Source organism: Catharus ustulatus, chromosome 13, assembly GCF_009819885.2.
Source record: "Catharus ustulatus isolate bCatUst1 chromosome 13, bCatUst1.pri.v2, whole genome shotgun sequence".
NCBI lineage: Eukaryota > Metazoa > Chordata > Aves > Passeriformes > Turdidae > Catharus > Catharus ustulatus.
The window spans coordinates 11,815,171-11,828,002 of NC_046233.1; the positions used below are offsets into that span (position 1 = coordinate 11,815,171).

The 12,832-nt window shown below is 48.9% G+C and overlaps 1 protein-coding gene across 2 annotated transcripts in view; it reads right to left on the reverse strand.

Moving 5' to 3' along the window:
* Positions 1-4,865: 4,865 nt before the first annotated feature.
* The window catches only part of MGLL (monoglyceride lipase), a 61,940-nt gene continuing 53,973 nt past the window's right edge, over positions 4,866-12,832 (reverse strand). For both annotated transcript variants that reach the window (XM_033071416.2, XM_033071415.1), the window contains exons 7-8: positions 9,541-9,756; positions 4,866-8,575 (exon numbers count right to left, since the gene is read on the reverse strand). In XM_033071416.2, coding sequence (XP_032927307.1) covers positions 8,450-8,575; positions 9,541-9,756 — 342 coding nt within the window. In that variant the 3' untranslated portion in view covers positions 4,866-8,449. The remainder of the gene's footprint in view (positions 8,576-9,540; positions 9,757-12,832) is intronic.

Genomic DNA, 12,832 nt, shown 5'->3' on the forward strand with positions numbered 1-12,832 from the left:
CATCTGAATGACTAATGCTGTTGAAGGGAGTGCTAGGAAAAGTTCAAGGCTTAATCAGCTTTTTGGGCCTCAACAAAACAGTGCACACAAGGAGCAGCATTGTGCTGTGAGAGTAAAGGATGAGCCTCTGCAAGAGGTTTGACCTGTTCATGTTATACAGTCATGGTCAAACTGGAGATGGCACTTCCCACACAGCAGTTCACAGTCAGTGTGCACTGACAGACTCGTCTGCTCAGGGTGACATTGTTTTCCTCTTGCTGTGGCAGCCTGGCAAAGCCCATCATGGGTTTGAGAGCTGGAATGTGGCTGTGCTCAGCTCCCAGGGATGAGTGATCCTGGCTACAGCTGGTGACAGGAAACCTTGGCTTGGCTTGGTTCTCTGCTCACAGGGGGTGGATGTGCTGAGGAGAAGTTTTTTGTTTTATCTTCTAAGCTAAAATAGATTTTGACTAAACAAAGTTATTGAGAGGCCACACCAGCAAAACCATGTATTATAGTCAGGGCCTGTTTTGAATAAGGTATTGGCTCTGCTGGGGTTGCTGCCTGCCTTGAGGAAGTGCTGAGGGAGAAGGACAGAGAACCCTTTTTTTAGGCTGCAAATGGTTTCAAGGTTTAGGTTTGAAGTTGGGGGTGGGTTATTGGCAATAATCAAGGCAAGGGCTGCAGAGGGGCACTTAATTAGGGAGGAGCAGCCCCATTGGGTGCAGCTATGGACATGTGGATCCTGAAGCCAAAGTCAAGCTGTGAACTTGAAGATTACATGTGATCAGCATCTGGGGAAAAGGGGACAAGCATGCACATGCCCTTTGCTTTTCCTGGTTGTGGTTCACTTTATAAACATAAAAGTGCAGGGCAAGCTTTGAAGGGCATTTCAGCAGATTAAAGAAAACCTTGGAAGAGAATCAGTACCATGCAAACAACTAGCTCCAGTCCCAAGGGTCTGGCTGCCAGTTCCCAAAATAAGTTCTGAAAATGAGTGTGAGAGCTTTCTTCTTCCTCCTCCTGTTACCAGCAGAGCAAGCTCAAGGGGAAAGAGCAGGATTAGAAAGTGAGATTTGCTCGCTCATGACAGCAGCAGCCTGGCTGCTCTGTTTGCTGGCATGGCAGAAGGCAAGGCTGTTGCTTTGGCATGTTGGATTAGGAAAAGGAGGTGAAGGGAGTGCTGTGGTGTGGTCAGATGCTTCTGTTCATGAGCTCAGGGAAGGGTAGATTTGGTCCAAAAGAACTTGATGTAGCTTTCCTGTGGATGAAACCAAGCTGGTCTGTGTGGCACTGTGGTGTCATTAAAACTTCAGTAAGGAAAAATGCCTCCCTCTTTATTTTATAACTTCCTTGTGAGCCAGGGCCGTCCCAGTACTATTTGTACAAGACTGTGACAGGGATGAACTGTGTGAGGCAGGCTGTGCAGAGAGCTGCTCTTGGGGGAAGGCAAGCTGGTGTGTTAGTTGCTGCTCCCTGGATGTGCTTTAGGAGATGAAGGCTGATCTTTCATATCAAGGCTAAGCTGATGTATCTCTTCTGTCTGCTCAGGTTTTATTCTAACACATTCTTGGCACAGTATAGCAGAACTACCAATATTTCTGTTAATTTTATTAAGCTTGCTTCTGTAACAGGAGCCAGCAATCTGTTCTCTAGAGTTCCTTCCATGCCTTTTCTCCATGGATCTAAAACTAAAAATTATCCAGGAGTTTTCAAAAGAAGTTTGCTGGTGGCAAATTCAATCTCCTTCCCTTTCCAAAGGCTCTTCTGAATGCTTCAGATGAGTTGTTTTCTGCTGTGCTGCTTCTCTGAGTGCCAGTGGGGCACAGCATCTTCCAAGCTGTTCAAGGTGCTGGCTGTAGCCATGCTGCTCCTGGGGTGACTGCTCCCTCTCTTGCTGGGGGCAGGGGGATGGTGTTTCTTGTTTCCTGAATTTGTGACCTTTTCCAGTCTGGAAGCACACAAGGGGCCAGTTCTTGCTCTGCTGACCACAATGCTCGTGGTACTGCAGTGAGGGAGCTCCTGTGCAGAGTCTGGCCTTTACTGGGGATGCAGGACTCAGCAGTCACACGAGTGCCCCAGGGCTGGGTTTTGGCACAGACTAGCCTCAGCATGGGAGGTACATAAGCTCAGCATGGGAGGAGAGGATTTGGTGTTAAAAGTGCACAGGGTGAACCCTGGAAGCTTTTGATGTGACAAAGACAAGGGCTGCCCTGTGCAGGAGAATGGCTCACTGCTGTCATTTCAGCATGAGGCTGACCCTGCAGTCCAGCCAGAGGGAAAAACTGATTTTTAAATTTCACTCTGTATGGGGAGCCTGGGTTGTTTATTTGCTAAAAAAATCTGCTCCAGGGTTCACTGTGTCAGCCTGCAGAGAGCTTTGCTGGTGTTGTCACTGCATGTTTTTTTATGTAAATGAAGACAAGATGCTGACACAAAGGCTGCTGACTTTGGGAGGTCTGGAAAGCCGAGCTCTTCCTGGGGCTCTGTCTCATGCCAGGGTTTACTGTGCTCTGGCAGAGGTTTGCCTGCCTTTGGTCATGAACCTTCCTAAGGTACCACTTGTCCTTTGTCCCTGAACTGCCATTGCTTCCCCTCTGCCATTCTTGTCTCTGTGTGTTTTCTTAGAAGACAAGTGTTTTCCATGCTTGACATCTTGCCCTCCCATCAGCTCCCCCCCAGGCCAAGTAGCTTTCTTTGCCAAGTTTCCTTTGGATAGCACATATCATGAATTATATCCAAAGTCTTAATTGATCTCTTAGGAATTGTTTTTCATCTAAATTCCTGGAATGTTTCCATACACTGAAGAGTTTCCTCCAGAGAGAAGGGAAATTAATCCTGTGTCACTCCCTCCTGAGGAGTGGTGGCCATGGGAAGGCTGGTTGTTTGGCTTGTGCCTGTTGGGAGGTGTGGGTTCTGCAGTGTTTGCTCACAATCGTGGCAGTTTTGCTTAATAAGGCAGCTGTTTGGAGAGCAGCAGGAAGGCAGTGGCAGCTCCACATCAGCAGCTTCCCCATCAGAGGGAGAAAGAGAGCATCCCAGATGGATAAGCTGGGAGAGCATGGCCCTGTTTCTGTGTGCAAAGGAGAAGTGCTCATATGGAGAGAAGGGTAAATGACTGATCAGCCTTCCCCGCCACTCCTGAGAGGCCGGGTGAGCAGGAGTGGTTTTTGCAAGTGGTCAGGCTGCAGCATGAGTGGCACCGCTGGTCTCTGGTGGTGTGGTGGCACATTCACAACCCTTCAGTTCCATCTTCCTTTTCCTGTGATGAAATTCTGCCCAAAGCTGGGCAGGGACAGCGGTAGATAGAGAGGTGTGAGTCCCTGCTCACCCCCAGCAGCAGCTCTGCAGTGGGTTGCAGCCTCACTTCTCCCTCCTCTGCTGCTTAACCAGCAGCAAATGGGAGTGAAACACTGGGGATTACATGCTGAGCAGCTCTGAATTTAAATTCTTCCCCACTCACTGGAGCTGCAGCCTTTGCCTGCTCCCAGAGCCTGAGCCTGGCCTGGGTGCTGGGCTGTGTGGTGCCAGAACTCTGACAGAGGCATTGTCCCTGCTGCACTGTGACTGTGACACCTCTTGTCTTATGTCCCAGTGGTGATGCAGGCTGGCTGTCCTTGCCAGGCTGACTGCAAAAACCTCCAAAAGAGCTCTCCCCCTCACCCTGGTCCTGCTCTGGCTCCTGCTTTACCATTCATTGGCTGATCCTCACCTTGTAGCTACCCCCAGAGCCAGCCTTGGATAACACAAGGCTGGGCACAGGCTGAGGGAAGGGAAAAAGGCAAAAGCTTCAGGGTTCCTGCAGACTCTCAGGATCAGAATAGGAGCACAGGCTAAAAACAGGAAGGCCACCTATGGCTGTGACAGCTCGCCAGCCATCAGGTGGTGACACTGGGAGAAGTGCACTTCCAAAAAAGCTCCTTTGTGCTCTGCTCCCAGCCTTGTGAAGGACTGTCCCCTCCCTCCTGTGCTCAGTCCCCAGCACCATGGTGTGTGCCCTCCAGTGGCCCTCAAAACTGTGATGAGCTTAACAAACCACCAAAATATCAGAATAAAGAGCTGTGGACTTGCCAGAATTAAAGCAAATGTTGTTACTAATGATGTTCCTTATGAGCATGGTGTGCCTGCTGGCTTGGTGAAAAGCCCCAGCTCTGTTATCAGGACATCAGAGCCCTTGGCCAGAGCTTGGGTGAGCTGGGGTGTGATCAGACAGAGCCTGCACAGGGCTGCTGAAGGAAAATGCTATTCTCTTGGTTTAGTTGAGGCATAGGGAAGAGGAAATGAGTTGATGAAGGTTGCAGGTTGGGTCTGGTGCTGCCAATGACTCTGGCCAGAGGCCTGGCACGAGAGCAGGGTCCTGTCTGTCCCCTGCTGCAGCACTCATCATGTGGTTTGGAGTGTGAGTGTCTGGGGAGCCCTCACAAGCCAGTGACATGTCCTGAAATGTGCATGGAGAGGAGAGCAGGAGAGCACCTCGTGGCTGCTCTTTGTCCCAGCCCTGCTCTCTGGGCAGGGAGGACATTTCTGCATTGTGGGGCACTCTGACAGCACCATCCCCAGCTCTGGATGGACTGGGAGCTCTTAGAGCATCTGGGCACTGCCTGAGAGCATCAAAGCCACTCCCCAGCCTGATCTGCACTCACAGCTGGGGACAAAATGCAGGATTTAATCAGCAGTTTCTCCTGGCCAAGGTGTAATTTCTGTTGGAATTGGGTTTGATTCAGGACTAACATCATATTTTAATGGGATTCTAAAAGCATGGGAACTAGATGTTGAAGCAGTTTGCCTGTTACTGATTGTCCTCCACCAGCTCCACACTGCTGTTTAATCTGGGGTGTGGGAAGCACTTTGGAATGGTCACCAATGATGCCCTCAGACACACTCTGTTCAGAAAACATAACTTTATTATTAGTTGCAATATACATTGTATTCCTTTAAGAATCCTAAACTTGTATATGATTTTTCCACTGAAAATACATGTGTATGTATATATGTTTTTATATATGTATATATATATATAATGTATTTTATTGAACTGGAACACAACAGAACAAGAGAGACAACCTCAGGAATAACTTGTGAAAGGAAATGTAATCCCAAGGGGTTTGTGCTGGCAGTGTGCTAAGGTGAGTGGTATAAAAAGGACAGGCTAAATAGAAAACATGATGGGTTAGGCAGTGGGAAATGGCCTCTCAGTGCTACAGGTGGTGATATATACACTAGTTACACGTTGCTATTGCTCAGTCACGAGTGCCACCTGTTCTCCAAGGCAGAGCAGACTCTCGTGTGGCTCTGCACAGCAACATTCGTAAGGCTGGCTGTGCTCCCTGCAAGTGGTACCTGCCAGTTGGAAATAGAGTGTAATTACATTTCCCTCAGCAGCTGCTCTGCTCATTGCTAATCTGGTCAGCCAAAGAAGAATTCCTCCGGGGCTTGTGAAACCTAACTGGGTCAGTAGAAAGGAGCTCACAGGCAGGGAGAGGGATCAGCAGCAGCACAGAGAGCTGAAATGTGCAGAGCAGTGTCTCACCTGGCCCAGGCTGCTTTGTTCCTGGCTCCTTCCCTCTGCACTCATTTCCCCACCTGCCAAGGAGCTGTGGCCCCTCTCTGCTCAGCAGCCAGCCCAGGGGTCCGTGGGGTCAGCAGGCAGTGCCCAGCTTCTTTTGGATATTCTTTTGGATAGGTTTCCCTGTGTTCATTGCCTCAGAAGGTAGCTCTTCAGAAAACTGGCTGAGGGTGGCAATACCTGCTGCTGTGCCATGGCTTTGGGGTCATTTGGCTTTTTTGTTGTTGTTGTTCTTTGTAGGTTTTGTGAATTATTTTTTTTCAAACACGGCCTCCCCAGGCCATGTGCCACTGCTGAGCTTAGCTATAGACAGAAGGACAAGTCTTTCCCAGATCAATGTAATTAGTTTCCCTTTAGTTCTGTTCAACTGCAGATGTTTCTTGGGTGAAAGGACACATTTTAGCAAAGGCACTGACAATGGACTTTCCTCTGCCTGAAGCCAGGTTGGAGGGAGAGAACGGACTCCGACCTTTCTGCTGAAGGGTCACTTCCCTCTCCCCTCCTGCAAAGTGCTTGTCACTTTGGAAAGGATGTAAAGAATGTGGGCATTGATTTACTCCTCCTGACTTCCTCAAGAAAAGTGCTTTCAAAAATCCTATCCTTAAGTCATCATCTTGCTACTACCCCCGCAACGTCTGTCACCTCTGGATCACACCCACTTGCTTCCCCTTCCAGCTGGAGAAGCAGGTGAGATTTATCACTGCTCTAATGTTTCTCTTCTTGCTGTCTTTCTCTAGCAGCATCTGGCCAGGAGGGAGCTTGCTCAGGCAACAGAAGTTGCCTGCAGACAGGCTGCTGGAAGATGGGAAGCATTGCTCCTTCCCAGAGTAAGTGTCACCAGAGGTTCAGCAGGGGCTGCTGAGAACAGCCAATTGCACTGGAATTATATTTCAATAAAAAGCTGGCGTTTCTGGGAGAGCTACAGCTCATTCCTCTCTTTAGAGACAAGAAAATACAAATGCCAAAGTGCCTGAATCAACCTGTATAAAAGAGCTTCCCTGACTTGGGCCCCTTAGGGCAACTACAAGGACACAATCTGCATCCACACATCTTTCATTCATGCATGCTGCTGGGACTGAATGGGGCTGAGCCCTGGTTCTGTTATTGCACAGAGGTCCCTTTCCTGAACCTTGCTAGAACTGCTTCCAAAGGGAGGAGAGGTGGGTGACACCCCTGCTTGTCAGAGAAGGGACCCAGCCCTGGGGCAGCAGCTCAACCACAGCAGTGCTTCTTGCTGCTGCCAGGGAAGGCAGTGAGGGCTGGTTTGTCACTGGGGGAGATGCCCCACTCTCTCATAGTGCAACATTTGCATTCTCTTCTTGCAAAACCCAGAGGGAGAGGTGCAGGTTAAACCCCTTCCCTTTGGAGAGTGCCAAGAAGTGTATTCATGATGAGGGCCATCACACTGGGTAAATTGGCCACTCTATGTCATCACTTACGCAGCTTTTACTGTGTCAGTATAATGTCTCTGCTCTCATCCAGGGTCTAAACTCTTTCCTCTCACCCTCCTGCTAGCAGAGACTCAGGCAGCTCTAGGATCTGGTTTACCTGCACCACAGGCTGCTCCACAGCACCTGTACAGCAGGGTCTGGGGATGCCCCAGCAGAGCAAGGGAGAGCTTGGGTGGATGGTCACACTCTGCCTTCAGCTCCCACATGTCCTAAAGGGCTGAGCTCAGCCCCTCAGTGACCTACCCCAGTGCTGGTGAGGAGGAGACTGGGATGAGCTTGGACAGGATCTCTGCTCACACTGGGGCTCTCCTGCTAAACCAGTGGACCATGAGGACACCCACTGCTACTCCCCACCCACCAGATGCTCTGCACTTCTCTCTAGCATTGTTTTCAGGACATTTTCCAACTGATGAAGGAAAACAACAGATTATGACTGTAAAGTTATGGTGAGAGGACCAGATCCTGGTAGGACAACATTGTTCCTTGCCAAGAGAAGGAATGATTAACTCCTTTACTCTTCTCCCAATTCTTTCCCAGCTTCCAGCCACCTCTATATATATATAATATATTATATTACTATATTCTCTTATAACTTTGCTTTTTCAGTTTCAGTAGCACAAGTGATTAATTCCAAAAGAAAAAATAAGGAGATTTAAAAAAAAAGGAAAGAAGGAAGGAAAAACCCTTGTCCCTAGGAATATTTACAGAATAGTTAATCTTGCAGAGGAGATAGGGTTTGACATGGGGAAAAGCATGGGAATTGAATGTGCTAAGTGGGTTTGATTCCACCTTCCTTCTCTCCCCTCTGGGATCCTGCTCAGGTGATGAAAATCAAAGCACTGTTCAACATGCTTTCCCCGAGTGCAAACTTGCAGAGGACGTGCAGGGTGGTGGGGGAGGCATCTCTGTGCTCTCCCCTGGCCTGGTCTGCTAAAAAAGGTAGTATCCAAAGGGGCCTGATCCTGAAAATCAGCCTTTCACCTCCAGGGAGCTGTCAACTCCATCTCTAGCCTCTCCTCATCACCCAGCACCTTTGTTAGTGCTCTCCTCTCAAGGACCAGGGTTTTTAAGGTACTGGGTGGTGGGGACAGGAGATGCACCTGGCATCAAGACCATGAAGTGGAAGATACTGATTTCTTGTACATACCAATAGTTATTGCAGTATAAACACACCCCAGCCACCACAGTGAAAGCAGAGAAGGGGAAGCTGTGGAGAAAGTTTGGTGGGTGGGGGGCATCCCAGGACTATCCATTCTTCTTCAGATTAGGGCAGTGGTCATTTATATCAGCAAATAATGCCCCACCCTGTGCCTCTCCCCCCACCCTCCCTTATGCTGTGTGTGGTAAAATATCCCAATAATCCCTCCATGTCAGATCTTTTCCCAAGAGATTTCTAGTAAGAAAAACATCTATTCCCAGAAAAACCCAGTAAGGGCTGCAAATGCAATTGCTCTTAAGTATGGCTGGTTTCCCCAGCTGCTGAGACCTTCTGGCCAATCCATGTCAGTATTTCTGTGAAGACAGAGGTAGAGACCTCAGGCAGCTCTTTGTGGAGGGCATGATAGGCTTCCTCATACACCTGCAACCAGGGAGAAGTAGAGATTAGCACAGAAAAAATAAAACTGCATGAACAGAACAGCCTTCAGTCCCCTCTCGTCAACACCCACAGGTCCAACACGTCCTGCCCACAACTTGTCAGTTTTTTTCTGAGATGTACCAGGTTATGAAATCGAGGAGATGCCACTGGTGGTGCTGGCCCTCACCCAAGCAGGAAGGTGTTGGCATTGCTGCCTGACATCTGTGGGTACCAGAGCACCCTGCTGCCCTTCAGGAACATAATGCATGACCCAGCCCCATACATTTATTGCTTCTTATCCCACTAAGGAGGAGGAAATACTTATCATGCCCTTGGAATGTAAAGGACAATGGGGGATGTTCCCATCATGCCTTGTGCAATTTTACTCCTTTTATGCTCAGACTATCCAGTTATTTTTCTGATGACAAAAGCTTTCCCTTGGTCTCCCAGTTTCTCTTTCAGGTTTATTCATGTGCTAACAATTGGTTAATCAGCTGTGGTTCTCTTGAAATGAGCAGATGTGAAGTGGCTTTTGTTGTCCAGCATTTTGGAAAGACCTTCCTGCACCTTTACACGCTGGGACATGAGGTAAGGCTGGTGCTCACGCAGCTGGCATTGTTCAGAGCAGCTTTTTGGGTCAACACTTTACCTGCTTCTGAGCCTTGCTCTACTTCCACACCAAGCTGCTTCATGCCCAAGCCACCCTCCAGGCACAGAGCCAGCAAAGGGGCATTGCCCACCGTGCCCTGCCCCAGCCTGGCTGGTGAAAGGCCCCATGCTGAGCCCAGGGAGGGCTGAGCCCAGGGAGGGCTGGGCTGGGTTACTCCTGGTGAGAGGGGTTTCACCTGCCCAGCCTCCCCAGCCATCAGCTCTCTCTGCAGGTCAGCAGGCTCCTGCCCCTCTCAGTCACTCATGCTCAGGCCAGCACTGACAGCATCATCTCCTAACAACCAAGAAAGCAAGATGACCTTGAGTGTTTTGTCCTGACTCTGCACCGTGTCCATCAGTAAATAGGAGCCCCTGATATCACAGAGCTTGTCAGAAGAGCCGTGGAGCACCAGGATGGGCAAAGTCAGCTTGGGCAGGGCTCGCTCGATTCTGGCAATGGCATTCATCAGCTGGATGACAAAGGAGACCTTCATGCCTCCGTGGTAGACCAGGGGATCAGAGGTGTAAGACTCCATCTGGCAGGGAGAAAGAGGTAAGTTAAGATTAGCAATATTTCATGCATATGAGCAAAAGCAGATCAGCCTGGCAGTGAAGAGTGTTCCCTTGGCTTGCACAGCCATTCCCTGCTCTCTCAGGACATCCAGCCATCCGAGTCAAGGTGAGCTCCTGTGGCTTACTAGCACTGCTCACACAACCTGGCATGCTCTTTGCTGCATGTTTCTCTCTTACACCACTAGAAAATATTCAAGCTAGAGCTCTTTGAAAGGAGCTCCTGCAGGGAAACAGCCAGTGTTGGACAAAGAGCATTCCCACGGGGCACCTGCCTGCATTTTTCTCCTCTGCTGTGCCCTTCTGTCATTCCAATGTGATATCTCTTCTACAGAGGGTTCTTCAGACTGGGTTATTTGAAAGCTGATGTTCTCCAGACCATTATTCTCTCTGCTGAGGGCTCAAATGTTCTCTTTCCCTGTCTCGGGGTGGTGACCATGACCTACACCCACGGACAAGTGACTGTGACTGCAAAGCCAAGGGATCATCTCTGGCTGCAAAGTGTGACAGACAAGATGGTGTTAGGAGGTAGGCAAAAAAAAGCAGTCAATAACTTGCTCAGCCAGATTGTGAGGGAATAAAAATGCTCAAGAGCTGGTGCAGAAAGTTGCTAGGAAGGACTAGATACTGCAGCAGGCAAATCTACAGTAAATATTTGTATACTGTATGTGGAGACGGCCCACACAGACCCCACTATGGCAATATTTGCCAGAATGCTTTGATTATGGGCTGGTCTCTGGCACAGCCTCCCATTTCTCCCAACCCTGGCAGATGTTTTTAGAAATGATGGTTATTTATAGGTTAGCTGAAAACAGTCTCCTCCTCTCCTCACAGGCAGTGAGGTCTGTTCAAATTCTACCTTGAAGGCATTTACTGGTGGTCCTTTTGCTTCTGCCTGTGCCTGCCCTGGGGGGGCCATGGGTAGGAGGTGACCCAGCAGGCCACCAAGGACATGCAGCCATGGCAGGCACTGGAGGACAGTACAGACAGAAAGGTTTAGGGGTGGATTCTGTCTTCAATTCCCTGTGAGATGAGATTCTCAGGGTGGCAGAACAGCACATGGTGGGGCTTTCCCATCTGGATGCATTCACTTGCCAGAGGGTTTGAAGCCAGTTTCCCCTGTTGTCATCTCCAATGTGCTAGAGCACAAAGCACTGGAAAGGGAGGTGGCAGTGAGGCACTCTGGTGCTCACAAATCTTTCCCTATCACTTTCTTTCTTCCAGTCCCCACCATCTCCCACTGCTGGAATCCATGGTTCCTATCCCTACATGCAGCTAGAGAAAGATGTGAGGGGAAATTTGGGACTGTTAATGGCTGACACCATTCAGTCCCACCCATAGCACTGAGGATGGTCCAGGGAGGGACAGCTGTACAGCCACTCCACTCTGTGTTGGAGTTGGACTGAAAAATTCAAGTTGTCATAGAACTCACTTAGGGATCCTTGGAAGTGGTGGGTGTTTCTAGGATTTGATTAAGGCCATTGCTGTATTTTGGGCTCTGTGCAAGATTATGTCTGCTCTGAAGTGAGGGGTAATTTTTGGCAGGGAGACCAAGATAATCATCACAGTTCATCATATTAGGATGTTACACATGGTATCTCCTTTTCAAAGAACTATGTCCTTGCTGAGGGTCTGGAAAACTGCTTGTAAGAGGCAACTGCAAAGATGAGACTGTGGTTAAGACATTGGGGCATGGTAAACATCCTCTGCTTCTGCTCATGGCCTTGGGAAGCAGACTGAACAGCTCACAGTCCTTTTGGCCCTGCATGGACCATCCCTGAGCCCAACCAGCTTGTTGGTGCAGAAACCTCCATCTGCATCTTTCATCCCTACACTCTTCAGCTGTACCTTCCCTGCTCTCCAAAGTCCTTCCTACAGGGCAAGAAGTTCTGTGTTTAGAAGAAATTGTTCCCTTGTGGATGTGCTTGTGGAAACCGTTCAGCTTTGGCTTTCAGAACACCAAGCACCTGGTGTGGTGCAGCTCACTCTCCTGTTGGCAGCTGGCTCTACCCTGATGTGCTCAGCCAAACATGCTGACTTTTCATCAGCTTTTTGAGCAAAACCACTGTGTTGCATTGGCTGCTTAGCAATTGACTTCAGCCTAATCTGGACCTATCTCACAGTACTGTGCTAATGCAACACAGTTTTGAGATGGGTGAGTTTACTATTGTTTTATTGTTCCAGTTGGTGGGTTTGTTTGTTTGTTTTTTTAATTGAATGTAATAAATAAGAGATTTTGCAGGGGGAATTCAGGAGGGATGAGTGGATGGATTGACAGAAGGTCCCTTCCCAGGGAGTAAAAGAGCCCCAGCCCCATAAATTCTAGAAGAATGACCTGAAGGGTTTCTTTCTTTCTCGTCTGAAAGAATGGAGATTTTTTAGCTATTGAGCAGCCAACAGATATTTTTGTGTAGATGATGGCAGGAGAAAAAAAAAAACCAAACCCAGTCCCACCCCAAAATGATCAGCATTGCAGGGGCAGTATCCTGTTCCTAATCAATGAACAGGAATCCTTGTCAGAGTTAATGCTCAGTGCATGGGGTGAGTGCCAAGGAGCAGTTCTCTGGGGAAGGAGGAAAGACAGGGAATGGGCTTTTTATTTTTCAGGCTTCAATCTGCAAACCCTGCAAGCCCAACACTGTTGTTGCTGCACCAAGCTGAGAGACAGGGGGCAAGAACAGAAGGTGATCCCAGGAGAGCCAGGGAATGCTTCCAGACACTGTCAGGCAAAGGCTCTCCAGGGTCTCTCACAACAGCTCTTTTTATCTTTATGTAATTCTGAGACAGAAGCAACCATCAGGCTGCTGCATGGCATCAACCTGTTTAGAGGTCTGCACGTCCTCTTGCAGCCTCAGCCCATGTGGACTTGGCAGAACAAGGCTTAAGTCAGGGGGGCCATTCCACTAAGTCAACAGCAGCAAACAAAGACTAGTGGGGTAAAGAGATTCCTGCCACTGTGATGTCATTCCTCCTTGGAATAACAGGACTGGTTTTCAAGGTTGCTTCTTGCTCTCTTTTTTCTCTCTTGTGTTTGATACAGCA